Source organism: Podarcis melisellensis (assembly GCF_964234715.1).
Source record: "Podarcis melisellensis genome assembly, chromosome: 2".
NCBI lineage: Eukaryota > Metazoa > Chordata > Lepidosauria > Squamata > Lacertidae > Podarcis > Podarcis melisellensis.
Window position 1 is genome coordinate 37584975 of NC_138529.1, and position 17591 is coordinate 37602565.

The following is a 17591-nucleotide window of genomic DNA, read 5'->3' on the forward strand; positions in this document are numbered from 1 at the left end:
TACTTTATTATTTTAATAAGTGATGCAACAGTAAGCAAGCAGCAACTGACCACAGGCAACTTCCCTGAGGAACATTGAAGAAGCCTTCTTAAGTTGTGGCTGCTAGGTGCTATTCCCCACAGAAGAGAAATGCATTTGAAAGTTAATATCTTACATTTTTGAAGTACACTACATTGATGTTTTTGAAGGGGATACGTATAATGTATGAGAAAACTCTTTGACCTTTTCGGAATATAATAAATATTCCAAGTTTCTCTTTCTAGGTATCAACGGGGTTTCCGATCTTTAGCTGCAAACTTGCAGTTTTCTGCAAGTAGTCCTGCTGTACAGGAAGCAATAAATGCAACGGCTGTCAAGGAGGAGGAGGAAGAAGAGGAATATGACATCCCAGGAGAGGTTGAAAATGTTATAGGTGTGTTTGATGAAAATGGGAAGCAGTGTAAAGTCTGATACCATAGCCAGTGTGAACATGGGGTTGTATCCCATTAGTGTAAGGACTTCTGGCTGTATAGCAGGCCTTTCTTTTTTCTTCCTGCAAACCCCCTCCCCCCATCTAATCTGGGGGAAACCTGCAGAACAGATTTGGGTAAGGTGGGGGGGGGCACACAGGGAGAGAAGAGGGAGAGGAAATCACTTTGTGCAGGCTTATCTCTTCAGATGGGATGGCTTCACTAAATACAGCTGTGGTTTCTTTGTTTGCTTCTAAGGATCACCTTCCTCCTTATGGTTAACCTGCAAAGCAAGAATATAAATGATTTAAGCCAAGGTCTCTTTTAACATTTAAGGGGTAATAGTGCTATAATTCTTGTAGGTGCTCTTGACTTTTGCTTTTCTCTCTGCCTCCCTTTTCTGTCGGTGGTTGCTGGTAGCGTCACTTTGTGCTGCGTTGTGCGTCCTTTCCTGCCTTCTTACAATGTTTTGAATGTTCTATCATTCTTAAAAGGATGTATTTCCCCCTCACTTTTTTGAATAAAAAGGTGTCTGCTCACCGTCCATTGTATTCTCTTCAGCAAAGATAAATAAAAGCTTTTATTTCCTTCCAATGCCACCCTCAGGAGGAAGGCACCACAAATACCTTTCATTGAGACGGGTTTGAGGATATCTCTTGATGTGGCTAGAACTAGTGAAGCGGTGAATGAAGGCCACTTATTTTCCCCAGGATAAGGAGCCTGATCTAGAAAAGGCCTGTGACAAAATATAGACCTATGGATGCTTTTAGCTTCCTACTGTGATTTATATTTCAAAAACATATGTTTTTCCAGAGCAATTGCTGATTGGACTGAAAGACAAGGACACCATTGTCAGATGGTCTGCAGCAAAAGGGTGGGTATCCTCCAATCAAGTGATTACAGTGATTAATATGTAAATATCCATTAACTAAAGCCACATGGTTGGTTGGTTATTTGAATTCAGTACCTGGAATTCAGTGCCAGCTCTTACTACCACCTACCTCCTGTTTTCTAGGCTCCCAAGTCCACAGATCTTCCCTTTGTACTAATTAATTACTGGACTTTTTGGGAGGTTTGTCCTCACGCAGCCATATTGGGCAGCTGATTCTAGAGGCGGTACTGTATTCTTTAAAGTATTCTTAAACACTTTAAAGGAAAATGAGCTCCAGTTCAGAGTAAGGAAGCATCATCTTTATTTTTTTATGTCAGGGCAAATGTCTGTTGAGACCTGTAGCATGCAGTGGCTAGGGATGCTGGGAGTTGTGGTTTTCAGCATCTGAAGGGCCACTGATTAGCCCTGGATCTCTGGCCTGGATGTTACACAAAGCAGGTATGGGGGGGTGGACAAGGAAAACAGAAGCAGAAAATCCAAAGACTGGGTGTTGAAGTGAGTTCTGCACTTCAGTCTCAGTCTGAAAATGGAGACTACAGATCAGTTTAGATTCTACTAGGTGCCTTCAGGTATCGGGCTACACCTAGGATGAGATGAAGAAGCAATGGCTGATCCCCATCTTGGAAAATCAGATGTGTCTCATGCCTTAAGCAAAACACACAGGTTCCTGATAAATCAGACAGCAGATGTAAAGTGACGCATAACAGTATTTATATTATTAAAGCCAGATATTAATTTTGGGCGGTGTACTAGGTAAGAGCAAATTGAAGCCAAATAAGTTTTACCTAGTGGTTGGAGGACAGGCACCAAAATGCAAAATTCCTCTTTAGGTAGTAGGAAATCATCTTCCTTTGGTTGCACTTTCCTCCTTGAATGGCTAAATAGGGCTATTATTCAAGGTACATAAAAAAGCAAAAGTAATCATGCTGGTCTACGAGGAAAGAACTCCACAGTTGGGCAAAATCTTTATTAGGACCACCCAAAAAGCTGTGTAAACAAGAACCTGCAAGAATAGAGGGGGCACAAGTTCTGTTCCTAGAACTCTGGAAGGTCTAAAAGAATGCACAGGGTGATACCAGCTTCATTGTAGCATGTGACCAATAACAATTTGTGCATTGTTGAATCTAAGCCTTCATGAATTACTGCTTTTTGCAGGATCGGGAGACTGACTGGAAGGCTACCAAAAGAGCTGGCTGATGATGTAGTTGGATCTGTCTTAGATTGCTTCAGGTACCACTTTACATTGTGTAGAATGTTTTTCATATGGCATGCAAACTGCAGTGAACTACATCTAGCTCTGGTGTAGTAAGGAGGATATGGATACAACAATTAGAGCAGATGCACATGAGTTAAGGAGTGGAAACTCTCATTGAAAACACTAGCTATTTTAAAAAAACATTGGCATGAAGAATGGAAATAAGAATATCCTTTACATTGGTTTCTGATGTTTAAAAATTGCGCAATAAATAAAATATCATCATATTAAATAAATAAGTTTGATATCCCTTGAATATTAATTTTAGTAGAAAGTCCCATTGAATGGGTTGTGCTGTGGGTTAAACCACAGAGCCTAGGGCTTGGTGATAAGAAGGTCGGCGGTTCAAATCCCTGCAGCAGGGTGAGCTCCTGTTGCTCAGTTCCTGCTCCTGCCAACCTAGCAGATCAAAAGCATGAAGTGCAAGTAGTTAAATAGGTACTGCCCCGGCAGGAAAGTAAACGGCGTTTCCATGCACTGCTCTGGTTTCGCCAGAAGCAGCTTAGTCATGCTGGCCACATGACCTGGAAGTTGTATGCTGGCTCCCTAGGCCAGTAAAGCGAGATGAGTGCTGCAACCCCAGAGTCGTCCGTGACTGGACCTAACGGTCAGGGGTCCCTTTACCTTTACCCATTGAACATAATGGGGATTATTTCTCAGTATAAAAGTGCTTAGGCTTGGGTTGCACATTTTTAAAACGGGGGTCAAAAGAAACAGTTTGGGAGAAATTGTTTTGCAGTTAGGGGAAAATTTAATATATTACTGTTATTGTTTGATGCCTGAAATATTTAGTTGCTATTGTCATGCTTTTGAAAGCATGCAATTACTGTGTACAACCAGCTTTCAGACAATAATATATCATCTTATTAAATTCAGAAAAATTAGTTTGAATGCAATCCTTACGTTTTCTAAAATTATAGTTTCCAGGAAACTGATAATGCTTGGCATGGTGGATGTTTGGCTCTGGCGGAATTAGGAAGAAGAGGGTTGTTACTTCCCTCCCGGCTCTCAGATGGTAAGTATCTTGTCATTTAACTAGGTCCTATCTATACTGCTTAACAAAAACAAAACAAAATAGATGACTTGTACAATACAAGGTAATAAGCACAATCAAATGCATGAAAGATTTGATACACTTTTGTCAGCTTCTGGTCTTGAGAATTTCTTACAGACTGGCAAGTATATTTTTCTTCCCTTAGTATCTTTCTCCCCTCCCCCCCTTATATATCTTGCTGACTTTGCTTTTATCTCCTGCTATTTCACAGGATTACAGTCATACCTTGGATTGCAGATGCTTCAGGTTGTGTTTTTTCGGATTATGGACCCGCCAAAACCTGGAAGTACCGGAACGGGTTACTTCCGGGTTTTGGGGGTTGCGCATGCGCAGAAATGCTAAATCGCGCTATGCGCAGAAGCGCTGTATCGCAACCCGCGAGTGTGCAGACGCACCAATGTGGGTTGCGAACGCTGCGGGTTGCAAACGTGCATCCTGCACGGATCACGTTCGCAACCCAAGCGTCCACTGTACAAACTTGCTTTACTTTTTGGATCTTGTTTCCTTCTCCCATATTCTAGTATTGCCAGACTCTGTTACCTCCCCCCTGCAGCAATGCCTTTGATACGCTGCAGTATTCTTTGTGAGTGCTTCCTTTGGAATGTATTTGAAAAAGTCAGTTAGTTCCACAGTGCTGCACTTGAACAGTGTATAAGGAGCATGTGGTTCCCTTGCTAACAACAGTTACATTAGATACCAGTTCGTTTCCAAACCCAATTCAAATGCTGGTTTTGACCTTCATAGCCCTCATTGGCTTTGGACCAGGATACCTGAAGGATGTCTGCTCCAATACGAACTGCCTGTTTATTTAAATCTGCAAGTGGACTCTGTGTCCTGTGAAGTTAGATATCAGTTTAGTGAGAATGTGCAAGAGGGCCTTTTCAATGACTAAATAAATTTTGAAAATGTGTTTGTGTGTGTGTATAAGAATGTGCAATAAACTACAAGAAGAAGTGCAATATCTCTATACAGTACTTGAACAAATGTAAGCTTTCTTTTTTGTAGTCTTGTTTTGGATTTTGTTTTTGATCACAAGACACATAATAAAACAAAAGCGATGTAAACACTTTTATTTTAATTTGCAAGTATAATACAAAGCATTTTACTGCAAGAGTAGAAAAGTTGTCATGGTAAAACTCATGAAATAGAAAATTGCTCTCACCAGGTTTGCAAAACAGACCCCCCCAGCTTAGCATGCCATTATTTCATTGCTTACAAATTAGTATGGATGAAAAGTACAGAAATAACTCCTTCACCACAGTGTACTTTCTTATATGAACTAAAATAAATATCCCCTTGGTCTTGTGTTCAGCAGGTGCTTGGTGTCTAAGGATATGCTCTTACAAGCATGAAAGCATTTGTGCGGGAGCATCACTCCACCTCTGTCATTTCAAACTCCTTTGAAAATCCCAACCTCGAGATTTGAATTAGTTTAAGGTGTGGTTTAAGTAATCCGTTTGTTAAAGATGTTCAAAGGCTGCATGGTAGCCCATTCATATGTGTGAGGTACAAATAGTAAAATTATTAATTAATTAATTAATTAATTAATTAAGATGACAGTTCAGTTGCAATGCTGTAATGCCAGTAAAATCAATTCTAGTTCATAAGCTTACTGTTCTAGCCAAAGGCCATAACAAACTTGTAGCAATAGTATTACTAAAACAATACAGAACATATATCCATAATATGTCAACATCTGTGTTGTAAGAGAGAGAAAGAAGATACCAGAGACGCCAACAAGCTTAAATCTAGCTTGATTTCGGTTTAAACCTCCGAATCAGCACAACATGTAGCTATTTTATTTAACTTTTTTCCTGATTTGTCTTGCAGCCAGTGCATAGAGGGCCACTCTCTGTGTTAGAAAGCTATTATTCTCACTCAAAAGAAGCTGAACCATTTCTGCCGGAATGTTCCCCATTGCTTGTGTAAACAAAGGTTTCAGAAAGCGATCTCTTTGGTTTCTGTATAAGGGGCAGGCTAACAGATAATGAGTGATGTCTCCCACCTGAGGTTGACCACAGATATGAAATCTGCATACAGGAAACATGACTTGGAAACACAGCTCAATATAGGCTTCTCTTAAGGAAACTGGTGTTTCTAATTAGTTGCAGGTGCCTTCTAGATTCTGTGCAGAAGAGCTAATCCTTTAGATAGCACTTATTCAGGGTCAGCACAGAGCCCAGTTCTGGAAAATAAAAATAGTCTAAAGCAACTTGACAGGCTGCTTTCCATTGTTGGTTATCACCCAGTTCCATAACAGAACAGAGCAGGAAAATGCTCCGTTGGCATAGTAGCAATTCCTTTAATAACCTTTTAACTGAGCGCAATCTGCTCTTGCCTTGATTGTTGGCTACCTGAGTTTGGTATGAAGAACAGCTGCTGATATTTCTAATGTTAGTGTGTATAGTTTCTGAAAAAAATATACCGTATTCTGCACTGTTTCCAAAGCTTTAATGGAGTTTGAATCAGATCCCCAGATTTCAATGCCACAGAGCATTTGAGTAAAAACTTTGGTACTAAATATCTTTAGGGCAGTTTCAATCAGCTGCTCTCCCTTGTCGTAACAGAACTTCATCAATGACCCAATATTTTTCTGCCTCCAAGAAGACATTTCCAAGAGAGGGCTTCACTAAAGAGAACACTCTTAATGAGTAAGTTTGTTCTATAGCTGGCAGATCTAAATATCATTTATACCTAGGACTCTGTTAGCCAAGAATCATAATCTTGTCTTAGAGTAATTTATAGATAGGCTTTCTTATAAATAGACTTTCTTGTTTGCAGTATGTGCTGAACACCTGCAAGAGAATTTTGAGGCTCAATCGGGAAAGAGAGAAGAGCACTAAATCATCTGCATACATCATGATTGAGATATTCCTGTTCCTAATTACTGAAGAGGGGCAGTTTTTACTGGTTAAATATGGTACCAGATCATTAATATAATAGCTAAAAAGATTGGGAGCCAGAATACAACCTTGCTTGACTCCCTGCAATGTTTTGAAGGCATAGCACCATTTAAACCTACTCTGACCCTCATTTTTGTGCTGCTTTATAGTTCTTGGATGAATAGCAGAAGTCTGCAATCAATATTGGAAATTTGAAATTTCTCTCGCTGTCTATTTCAATTAATAGAGTTGAGTGCAGCAGAAAGATCAATGAAGGCTTCATAAAGATTATTCATAATATTCTTAGTGTATTTGTTTTAGTATGTTTCAGAGTAGAATGTTGATCAATGGTACAGTGTCCTTCTTTGAACCCCGCTTGTTCTTCACATATGTTATCTGTCCCACGAATAATATCTGTAACATCAGTGAAATCAAACTATTGTAGGTATTGCTGAACTGACAAATGAGTTTTAGGATAGTGTATTAGTGCTGTCCAACATTGCTTCACACATTTCTACACACTAGATTAAGAAGGATTTACAGTAGGATTATAAAAAGACATGACAGCACAGTTTAGATTTTGATTCATGGATGGCATCTTTGCTTTGTGCTGTTTGATTTTGGATAAAACTGACGCAAATCTGTATGTTAGCAAGAATTAATATGAAGACTTCCAGGTCCAGAACTCAGCAACTACTAAGCTTTAAAAGCAAATGGAAATTGTCACAATTAGTTAAATTATAGAATAATCAACAAAAGCATGTTGAATAACAAAAACTAAACTAAAAAGATTTGAGAACATTATGTGAGTCACAAGCAACGTATGATACTCCAATGTCATGGATAAGATATTCTTAATTTTATAGTTTACACCTTTGGTAATAAAGGTGGATGTAAAAGTCATTCCACCATAGTGCATTTTAGAAACATATAATTAGCTTCAGTTTACTTTTAAACGTTCACTCAAAAAATCAGGATACAGTCAGAAAATATTCAGGATGCTTTAAAACATAAATACAAAATTAAGAACAGTTTATATTTACATGTTTCAACCTATATGGATCAAATGAGTCTGCCTGATTGGAAAAATAGGAATTGTTACTGGAAACTTGTCTTTGCTTCCTGGTGGACAGCGTGCTTGTCAACTGCTCTTGTATGTAGTTGGTAGTGGATTAAACGTGAAGTATTACGATACTCTGGTTCTTTTTCTCAGAGTAAATACCCTACTGCAGTCATTTGTTTGTACTCGCTTTGTTCCTTGTTGCAGTTTTGCCACTTGTCTTTGATTGGTCCTTTTTTGTCCTTTTCCTTTTTGACTACTGTGACAGTCCTGAGTATCTGATGGTTCAGGAGCTGAATCTGTATACTGAGAATTGCTGTCCTGATTACTTTTCTGTACAGTCTCTATTTGGACTTTACTAGGACTATAGGCAGCTAACTGACAAAGAGCAACAGCTGCAGTTTGTTTCTGCTCATCACAATGGTCAATTGTCCTAACTTCCTGAATGTCTTTCCTCTGCATCACGGTAGGGACCTTATCACAAGAACCTTTCTCCATATGATCCTTAGGGCTGCAGTCCTCAGCTTCCAAATGTCCATTTTCAGTTTTCTGAGGTCCACTGTCTTCAGCTTCATATGATGACCTCTGGAGGGGTTGTTTTATGTTGCAGTTGTCTTTTACGGAGAGATTCAGAGGCATTTCCTGAAGTTCCATAAAGTTTTGGTTTTCCACATGGAGAGCGTTTTTGTACATATGTTCATTAACAACATTTGCATCTGGCTTCTTGGAAAGATTAAGTGGTACTATCCCCGTGTCGTCATCAGAATTGGACAGAGGGTCATCGTTCTCATTACTTTCGTGCTGTATATTTTCATTTTCATTAGTGACATCACTACTGGGGAAGAAAAGAAAAGAAAAATCATTGAAAAATTCCATTATGTAATTAAAATCCGATATAGGACTAGTATGATATTTTGATTTACATACTGTGGCAGTAAAAGCAATGAAATGAATTGATTTAAAAGGTAACAGAATAAATTGTGCTATGGAGTAAATTTGTTACAGTGAGTAATGTTTGGTTTGCATGTAAGAAACCTAGTTTTAAATCTCTATAGAGATGAGCAATTTTTACATTTTTACTGCGATAAATTAAAATAATTTGTTGCAGCCAACCTATTCTCCTGGAACATATTGAGAAGGAAATATCAACAATGTTTGAGGTCTATGAGAGCAGGACACAATAAATTGTATGCTCTACAGGTATTTTATATTGCAATACAAACAGCTGTTTAAGAGTGACATTAACCCATTTGACCATCCTTCTGTAATGAAAATGGTCCCAGGCTGATCCATCACAGGACTTATAAGATCAAGTTTGTTACACTTCTCTGCCTCGGAGGCCTAGTCTGGATATAAATTCAAAAGTGAAATAAAATAATAAATCTTAGTGTTTATTGGAAAGCTGGCAAGTCGCTGCAGTGGTCCGGTCTGCACATCATTGTAAACCATATTTAATGATTGACTGTGTATATGTCAATCTCATCCACTTTGCTCCTCTCTGTTAGTGCACAGGAGAAACAGACAGTGACTCCTGGCTTAGTGTTACATTTGGACCAGGGATTTTGGTTTGTTCTGTCCAAAGAGACTATGATCTGTAGCCAAGGTTTGTTCTTGGGCTTTCTGGTTATGATTTATTGAAGTGAAACAAACCATAACCCATGGTTTGAGTATAATACGATGGTGCGAATCATGATTTGATCCTCGTGTGTGCAAACAGAGAAGAGTAAAGTGGGCAAAATTGGCAGTTCACTATGTTGTACCATATCAGGAGACCATTACCTTCTACCCTTCTTTAAAGATTGGGAAAATAATGAGAGAGAGAGCTCACCATATCCTTCAGTCTTGTTGCATGGGAAAGCAAAAAGGCTTATTTCATATTAAATGGCCTTCCCACTGAGATCATCAGCAGAGGTCTTCCTCTATATCCCACCACTGTCATGAATGCAGGTGTTAGGGACATAAGCTGGCCTTTGCTGTTCTAGCTCTTGAACTCATTCCCTTAGGAGATTAGCTCAGTCCCCTTCAACAATAAGAAGAGTTACATTTGCCATGCCTATGGCTTTATTTTTTTTCTGCCTGGTATGTTGCTTTGACATGGGTTACTTTGTGCTACTTTCTTGGTTTCTTCCTGGTTGGTATTTTATCATTTTAATAGGTCTCCATTTTTATTATTACAGAATTTAAATCTTTTTTAAAAAAATCATATTCAATAGATGAATGTCTGCCTCTACCTGAAAAACAATAATCTAAGGCTATACTATGCATTCTTTACTCAGGAACAAGCCCCGTTTAGTTCAGTGGAACTTTGTTCTGAGTAAAAGTGCATAACATTAGGTTGTGAATAGTAACATTCAGATTCAAATAGGAAAAACAGCAGAGATGTTAAATGCAACGATGATCAGTATAAAAATTAATAGAGCAAATATCATTTTACTATAATTCTGAATAACCACTATAATTACACCATCTCCAAGCATATTTCATCCACCCTTTGTCCACTTCCATATTTTTTAAAAAACCCAGCTGTAGGGAACCTATGCCCGCCCCAGATGTTGCTGAACCCATCACCTCTGGCTGTTGGCCATATTTGCTGGGACTGAATGGAATTGTAGTTCAGCAACATCTGTAGGGCCAAATGTTTCTCACAACCTACTCTAAACTGATAAGGCAATCCTAACAAAGTTTACTCAGAAGTAAGCCTTACTGAATTCAGTTATATTTACTTGCAGGTAGTGGGGCTAAACATAAGTCTCATTCAATTTGATAGGACTTACTCCTGAGTAGACATGGCTAGGCTTATACTGCTTGCCACTTGCATATGTCCTACCTGCCTTGGGTTTACAAGTTTGACATGTAATAAAAACTGTCCCGGGAGTCCTTGTGTGATGTAACCTAAGGGCATGTTTGCTCTCTCTCTCTCTCTCTCTAGTGTTTTGAAGAAACCCCACACAGATTAGAAATATCTTTATATATATATAACTTTATATATGTACCTCCTGGGTGTGTTTCCTCTATCCTCCTTTGTAAGAGCCTGAGTGGATTCATCCGTACTTTTCCTTACAGGTCTGAACGCCGTGCTGTTTTCTTCAGTTTGATTGTACTTGTTTATAGATGAAGACCTGCTAGAAAGGTCAAATAGGCCTTCACAACCTTGACTTGTCTGAGTGAAGTTTGTTGGGCTGGGTCTGCCTGGGGACCCTGTTGCTGCACTTCCAGCACGGGGGCTCATTTTTGCATTCTCTCTCTCATTTTGTTCCTCTTTGGAATGACTTTTGGCATGTAGCATAGGGCTTTCTTTTTCCAAATCATCTGGTTTTTTGTGAAAATTCAGTGACTGTATCCTGGCAGGGCTTGAAGAAGCTGGATATAGCAAGGTTGTTTCTTCCATTAAATGAGAACTAGAGTCTCTGTTAAGACCTGTAATGTGTGGTAGCCTGTAAAATGCTGATTCTGTTGGTCTACAAAGTCCGTATGGTACTGGGGGATTAGGATGATACTGCTGGAATAAACGGTAATGTTCATAAGTTGCTGGATTTATTGGTTTAGGAAGTGGTCCAGGGTGAGGAAGAAAATGTCTCTGATCTTGAGAGCTGTAGACAGAGAGCACTGAACTTTCACACTCATGAGAGTTTCCAGGAAGAAAGTAAGGTGCATAAATGGCCAATCCATGCTCATACAATGAAGGTGAATACTCAGGAATTATGGGCTGCATATAAGGTGGAATGGATGGGAAACCTTTTGTAGGTGGAATTTTATGAGTAAATTCTGGTGCAATAAGTGTGGACGCTGTTTTCCATGGGTTGTTTGGAGCATGAAATGCTGACTTTGTGTGGATTGAAGGGCCTTTGTTTGAATCAGAAAGAGACGCCAACTGAGATAGCTCAATGCTGTCTTTACTGTGACGATGCTCTCCTACTGGGACAAAGGCAGAAGGCCTTACAATGCCTTCAAGACCAGGCTGTGTGTTAGCTGTATTTTCTTCTTCATGACCGACAAGAGTTAATTCCTTCTGAATTGATGGTGTTTGTCCATTTACTAATTTACCTGTTGCTTGGTTTTGAACCTCCATGTTTTCCTTGGCATCATCTTTGGGGAAAGCACATTGAGGTTTAGATTCAAGATTTGAGAGGGGTTTAGAGGAGGCTGGTTTCGCTCCAGGTTCCGCCTGATTGATCTGCTTAGGCTCCAAGGAATTGGACTTTGGACACTTGATAACCCGATCCTGCTCAGACACTAAAGTAATGGAGTTTTTGCAGAGCCCATACTTCATGTGGTTGAAAAGATGTGATTTCTCATTGCAGGTGAAAGGGCATTGAAAACACTTGTACTTGAATGGTTTTCCTGGAGGCCTTGGGATATAATGAGGTTTTTTTGGCTTACGTTCTTTGAGAAGGCTCATCTTTCTGTTTCAATGATTAGACTTTTTTGTTTTCCTTGCCCTAATTTATAAAATGTGGTTGATATCTTAAGTTTTCCAGATTTACTCCTAACTTTGAGGAGAGTCTCAAAAATAATTATTCGAAGCCATTTCTTCTGGAGACATCAGAACAAAACAGCACGCAACAGGAAACTGGAAAACAGAAATTGTAATATTAGAATTTGAGAACTGAAACAAATACATATGTCAAGTGCTTTATTTAAGTGCGCATTGTGAGAAACCTTCTGGTTCAAACAAAAAAGTCAATTTCCAACCTGGAAGCCTATGAGCAGGGCATGATGCTGATGACTATTTTCTGTTTCATGTCTCTGGCATCTGGTATTTTTAGGTTTACTGTCTTGTGAACATGAAGGTCTCATGAGCTGTCATCTAAGAGTCATTATTTGACCTGTCCTCTACAAATTTGTAAACCCACCTAAGTTAGAAGCCATTACCTCACCCTATGCACTGTGTGAAATAAATTATATTTCAAAGAATTAGACTACCAATGTTGTAATTTCAATTCCTTATCCTAACATTTAGAATTCATTTTACCCTCTATTACTGCTCATTGAGTTAACAATTTTCAGTGAGTTGTCCACCTAAATACCAGGGTTTTTTTTGGGGGGGGGGTTAGTCATAACCAATTAAGACCACATTGGTTTATGGGTGAATCTAGGACTCTTGCCCTAGTGTGCATTACTTTGCACTCACATTGAATTTCATTTGCCATTTTGTTGCCCATTCACCCACGATGGAGAGTTATTCACCGTCTGCTTTAGATTTCACCATCCTGAATAACATGGCACCCTCAGCAAACTTGACAGTCTCATTGCTCACCTAAATTCATGAATTACAAGCATGAGAAAAGTGAAGCTAATGTAGAAGACTCTTAGATGCCTTTGCAAACATGATTATCCTCAGGGAAAGCACACATGTCTGTAGGTAGAGCTCTAATTAACTAGCCTGAAGTTCAGGGGTGCCTACTACCTGAAATTCCTGTTGGATTAATTAGAGAGAACGCATTCAAACAACAGTGGTGGAACATCCACTTAGGATGTGACAGGGAAAGATGAAAGCAAAGTGAGAGAGAGAACTGTAGGTGGAGGAGACAAGGAGGAGGGAGGGTGGTGCTTGGTAATAGTAGAAGCTTGAGTGCAATCCAGTCCAGCCTGTTGGGGAAAGAGGAAGAGATTCCTTGATGGGGAGAAGTAGGGTGGAGTAGGATTGACTCCATCCTGGAGAGCTGACCTAGCTCTGCTATAGAGCAAACAAGCTTTTAAGCAGCCTAAACAAATATTTAAGTACTAACTAGTGTGAGTAACTTTCAACACACTACAACAAGCCAAATTCTGAATGCTTAGAAGAGCGCACTCTCCCAAATCTCTTCTTCTAAAGTTTGAGTGTGTTGCTGTTGTAATGACCTTTCATTCTTCGCTGCACAGCTACTTATAAGTGTGTGTGTGTGTGTGTGTGTTCGTTCGTTCGTTCCCGTATGGCCAGGTATAAATCTGAGTCCACTGATTTATAGGGGCACGATCAACTTGCTTTCCCTTAGAAACCGAAACAAGTGGATACTTTTAATACAGGCTGGTGATTTTCTCGGCAGATAAGTCAGACGGGCTTGTATTGACTTGTTCCATTATGTTCGCTGATTCTGAAGGCGTGAGAATCTCTCAGAGTCATGTTCTCATGATTTTATAGGATGTGTTATGGCAAAGATCTAAAAAGTGATGATTTCATCATGAACTGTAAGCACCATTATCAAAATGATGACTGTTGCAAAACCACATACAGTATCTTGAGTTACCCGAAACTACACTAATACCACTTGTTAGTTTAATAGGGAAGTCTGATGGCTTTTTAGTTTTCTTTATTTTTTAAAAAACAAACCTTACTTACATTGCTGTTTGAATTAGAAATTAAATTAAAGCATTAAATGAATTAATGGGAAATATTCAAATGAGGGGACTGTAAGTAATGATAAAAACAAGAGACCAATAGCATGTCAAAATAAACAAATTTATTACAGTTTGAGCTTTCGTCTTTAATCTCATTAGATTTACATAGAAGGCAGCTTCATATATCTGATAAAAAGCTCATGCCATGAAGGTGTGACATGAGCAGTTGAGTTTTTGTTTAAAATAATAAGAGATATATAGTATTTTAGATTATTTTGTTTGTATTTTTATTATATTATTCAACTAATAATGCATGGATTTATCATTGGTTTAGATTATTAAAAGAAAAGCACACTGTTTAGTCTTTGTAAAGTACTAAGGGACTAATTTTTGTGATTTCTGAGGAGTCTGGGATCCAAAGGACTACTTAAAGGATGCTCAAGAGGGATTTTTATCTGTTTATCAGCAGGTCCAACAAACAAGCAGCCATTTAGTGTGTGAGTGGCTGCTGGTAGGAAAACATTGGATCCCACCCATAGAAATACAAACAAAATAGAATCACGGTTTGGGAAAATTCTAAATTCAAATAAGTGTGTCGCAGAGTTAATGAATTTAATTATTTTGTTTCTATACATGCACAGTTTTATTTAGATAGTATTGTTAGAAAATGAACACATTACTTATTATGAAATGAGATTCAGCAACAACAAACAAACCAGTTTTTGGAGAGTGCAGGTTGAATTTTGAGTAATGGCGTAGAACCAAAGACGGAAGAATTGTAACAGACTTGGTGAGTTCAGTTTGTACCAGTTATACCTTTGTGCTAGCTTGTAAGTCCCAGAGCAAATAATGCTTTAAGTTACTGTTGTCACAACAAACTATTCCCCAGGATTACCAAGTTAATAGACTTCGACTGTTTGAATTCTACAAATATGTTATATAAGTACAATGTTGATATTGATAGATAAATATATTTATTCATTTTCCTAGTGTGCAGAATGCTATATTATTTTATGGAGGTAGATTCACATTTTAATAAATTAACATTTGCACTGTATGATCTCTCCGTGAGAAGCAGAAAGCAGTATGAAACTATATATGCTTGCTAAAGTGCATTAAAAGCAATCCTGGATTTTGATTTTGATTTGCAGGAAAAGTTGTTTTTAGAGGAAAAGTATGCTCCCTTATATCTGAGTTTCCCAGACTAGATTGAGGTATATCATTCCAACTCAGAAAATTCAGTAACCAAACTTATTTCTGGAAGTATCGGCTTCATCAGTTGTTCCAAGTGGTAATGGGAAACACTGGATACAAAGTAACTTTGTTTGCTTAGATGGTTAGGATTTATTTACATTATGTTTAGAATTGCAGCAATAAGCATTCCTATTACTGTACACATTTAATTGGAAGTAGGGAAGTTTATTAGAATTTTGTGGGGAGGTGTTTAAAGCAAACTGCAGTTGTTTTTGCAAGGCAAATCACTGTGCACTGCAAAATGCCACTTGGTGGCTTTTGGATAGGTGTAAAAAGATATTTCCTGCGCTCTACTCATACCCTCCTGGTTGCAGTTTCTTTCATATTGTGCTAAGCTAGGCTGTACTATACTATTATCATTGAACCCAGCAATTGCAGCAAAGATCAACATCACCAGAAAAAAGTATGCAGTTTTATTTGTCTGTCAGTTCTTTTTTGTTTCTTTAAAGATTACAAAACCGGCAACATATGGCTATTACAGGAATATTATGAGGAATATTTTTCAGTGAATAAATGTAATTGTTGCTTTTTCCTTCTGTGTGTAGTAGCTTACTTTTTTAAAAATACAAAGGGACAGCTCCGGTTTTATTTTTTTATTGCAGACAATGCAATGCAGACAATGGTATAATTATCTTGCTTAATAGTTCGATGCTATGAATGGCTGCGCAACCATTTTTGAAGAACATTAATACGCACACGCTTGGCTGCTGTTGCAGCATTCTTTTTGGTGATATTGATCTGGCTGACGAGTCCTCACTGGGGTGGAGCATTTTGAAGGGCATGCTGTGATTAAAATATTGTGATGTGGCATTATTGCATAACTCAAGATCATGCCATTGTCACCTATCCAGCGTTTTGCAAGAACAAGACTTCTGAGTTTTATTTCACTTTAGATTTTACAGTGGTTGACTGCTCTTCCCTTCTGGGCGTTTAATCTTCAAAACTAAAATATCTACTCTTACAAAAATATCAATTTCTGCATGATAGAGGACAACAAAACGACAGACATGCTATAGAGGTCAAGATGGACTGTGAGGAAGAGTCATTAAGATTCAGATATATCAGTGTAGCAAACATCTGGTCCCAATATTAAAAATAAAATTCTTTAAAAATAGCTTAAAACCATTTTGAGCTAGTAAGAATAAGCCCGTAATCATTTTTGAATGTCTAATAGACCAGTGTAAATTCATTTTCAAACTATGTTTTTCCCCTCTTTGGTCCACCTCTGTATATAAAATAAGTATTTCCATTAACTGAAGACCATTAACTAGGACAAATGTAGCAGTTGAATTCTATCTGAGTAAAAGTTAGAAACCTTGGAAATAGTCCCCCCCCTTTTATTTATTAGAAGTAAATACTCCAGTAGAACACAACATAATAAGCTGAACATAATAAGTTAAACAAGGAACCTAAAATACGTACTTTTAACTTGAAAATAAAGCATGGTTTCTTAATCAAGCTTTCAACCTCAAGACTGCCACAGTAGTACAAAAAACAAGATTCTTTTTAGGTAGAGACTAAAATAGTATTTTTTTGCTTTTTAATTTAAACTTGCTGAAGAAATGCACCTGCTCATGGAGGAGTTGCCTTTCTTGAGAGGACAGTAAAACACAAGCACAGGCTAACAACTTAGCTAAACATTCCTTCAGTTAGTTGATGGCTTTTCCTTTTAAATCTCTTGTTTTTTTGGTTGCTGGTTTTAAAGTCCACTCACCTGTGAGTTTGGGAACTGAGGTCCAAGATGTTCCAAGTTGTTAAACTGTTGCTGTCAGTGTTGAGAGAGAAGTACCTGTTTGCTGCTTGATTAAGTGAAACTGAAGGAGGCTGTTTCAATGGGAGGGACTTAAAAGTGTAGGAGTCGAGCCCTGCGGGTGTAGAGATGCACCTGATATTACTTCAGCCTGAAGCTACAGTTCATGTGTTTCCATCTACTCTTTTCATTTGATGTTACCTCAGCATCTCAGCTATCGAGCAGCAGCACTCTTGTCATGTTTGTGCCCTCTAACAAGCAAGTTTTTGTTTCTCCCACTGAGTTAATAATCTCCTGTCAAGGGGAACGGAACACGGTACAGACACGTTTCTCAGTTTAAGATCTTTTAAACCATTTCTGAGTGAGAAGCAGATCATCACGAAGGCTTTAAAAGGTTATAAAACAGTAGTAGAAATTGTAGGCTGCTGCACGGGACGTTTCTTGGTTTGGTTTGGTTTTGTGTGTGTGTGGTGGATTGTGAGAATACTTGAATGCTGCTAGATTCCTCCTCCTCTCCCCCCCCCCCCCGCAGTTGTCCTCATGATAACTTCTGCCTGGGAACGGCGAGACAGAACTAACTCAAAGCCTACTTGCTGTAGGAACCTGCCAAAGCTTGCCAGGAATCGGCAGCCAATTGCATTGTAAGGAGTCACCTCTGTAGGAAACTGAGTATTTGC

General features: G+C 38.5%; 2 protein-coding genes across 3 annotated transcripts in view; one reads left to right on the plus strand and one right to left on the minus strand.

Annotated features, from left to right (window-relative positions):
• The window catches only part of TBCD (tubulin folding cofactor D), a 118328-nt gene that overhangs the window by 26001 nt on the left and 74736 nt on the right, over nt 1–17591 (plus strand). The window contains exons 10-13 of the mRNA XM_081895015.1: nt 264–412; nt 1263–1323; nt 2497–2571; nt 3517–3611. Coding sequence (XP_081751141.1) covers nt 264–412; nt 1263–1323; nt 2497–2571; nt 3517–3611 — 380 coding nt within the window. The remainder of the gene's footprint in view (nt 1–263; nt 413–1262; nt 1324–2496; nt 2572–3516; nt 3612–17591) is intronic.
• Nucleotides 4705–17076, minus strand: ZNF750 (zinc finger protein 750). 2 transcript variants are annotated; one of them, XM_081895163.1, is made up of 3 exons: nt 16879–17076; nt 10586–12162; nt 4705–8424 (listed from the first exon to the last, which is right to left on the minus strand). In XM_081895163.1, the coding sequence occupies exons 2-3, from the start codon at nt 11989–11991 to the stop codon at nt 7719–7721; spliced, it is 2112 nt and encodes a 703-aa protein (XP_081751289.1). In that variant the 5' UTR covers nt 11992–12162; nt 16879–17076; the 3' UTR covers nt 4705–7718. The 2 variants fall into 2 exon arrangements, with proteins under 2 accessions (XP_081751289.1, XP_081751288.1); XM_081895162.1 differs by having other exon boundaries at nt 4705–8427; nt 16879–17067.

What these genes read in the sequence shown, in the direction of transcription:
- ZNF750 (XM_081895162.1), bottom strand. Translation starts at nt 11,991, where the DNA reads ATGAGCCTTCTCAAAGAACGTAAGCCAAAAAAACCTCATTATATCCCA. An exon ending in AGAGGAAACACACCCAGGAG is followed by an intron (nt 8,428 to 10,585) that starts GTACATATATAA and finishes TTTCTTCCCCAG; the next exon opens with TAGTGATGTCACTAATGAAA.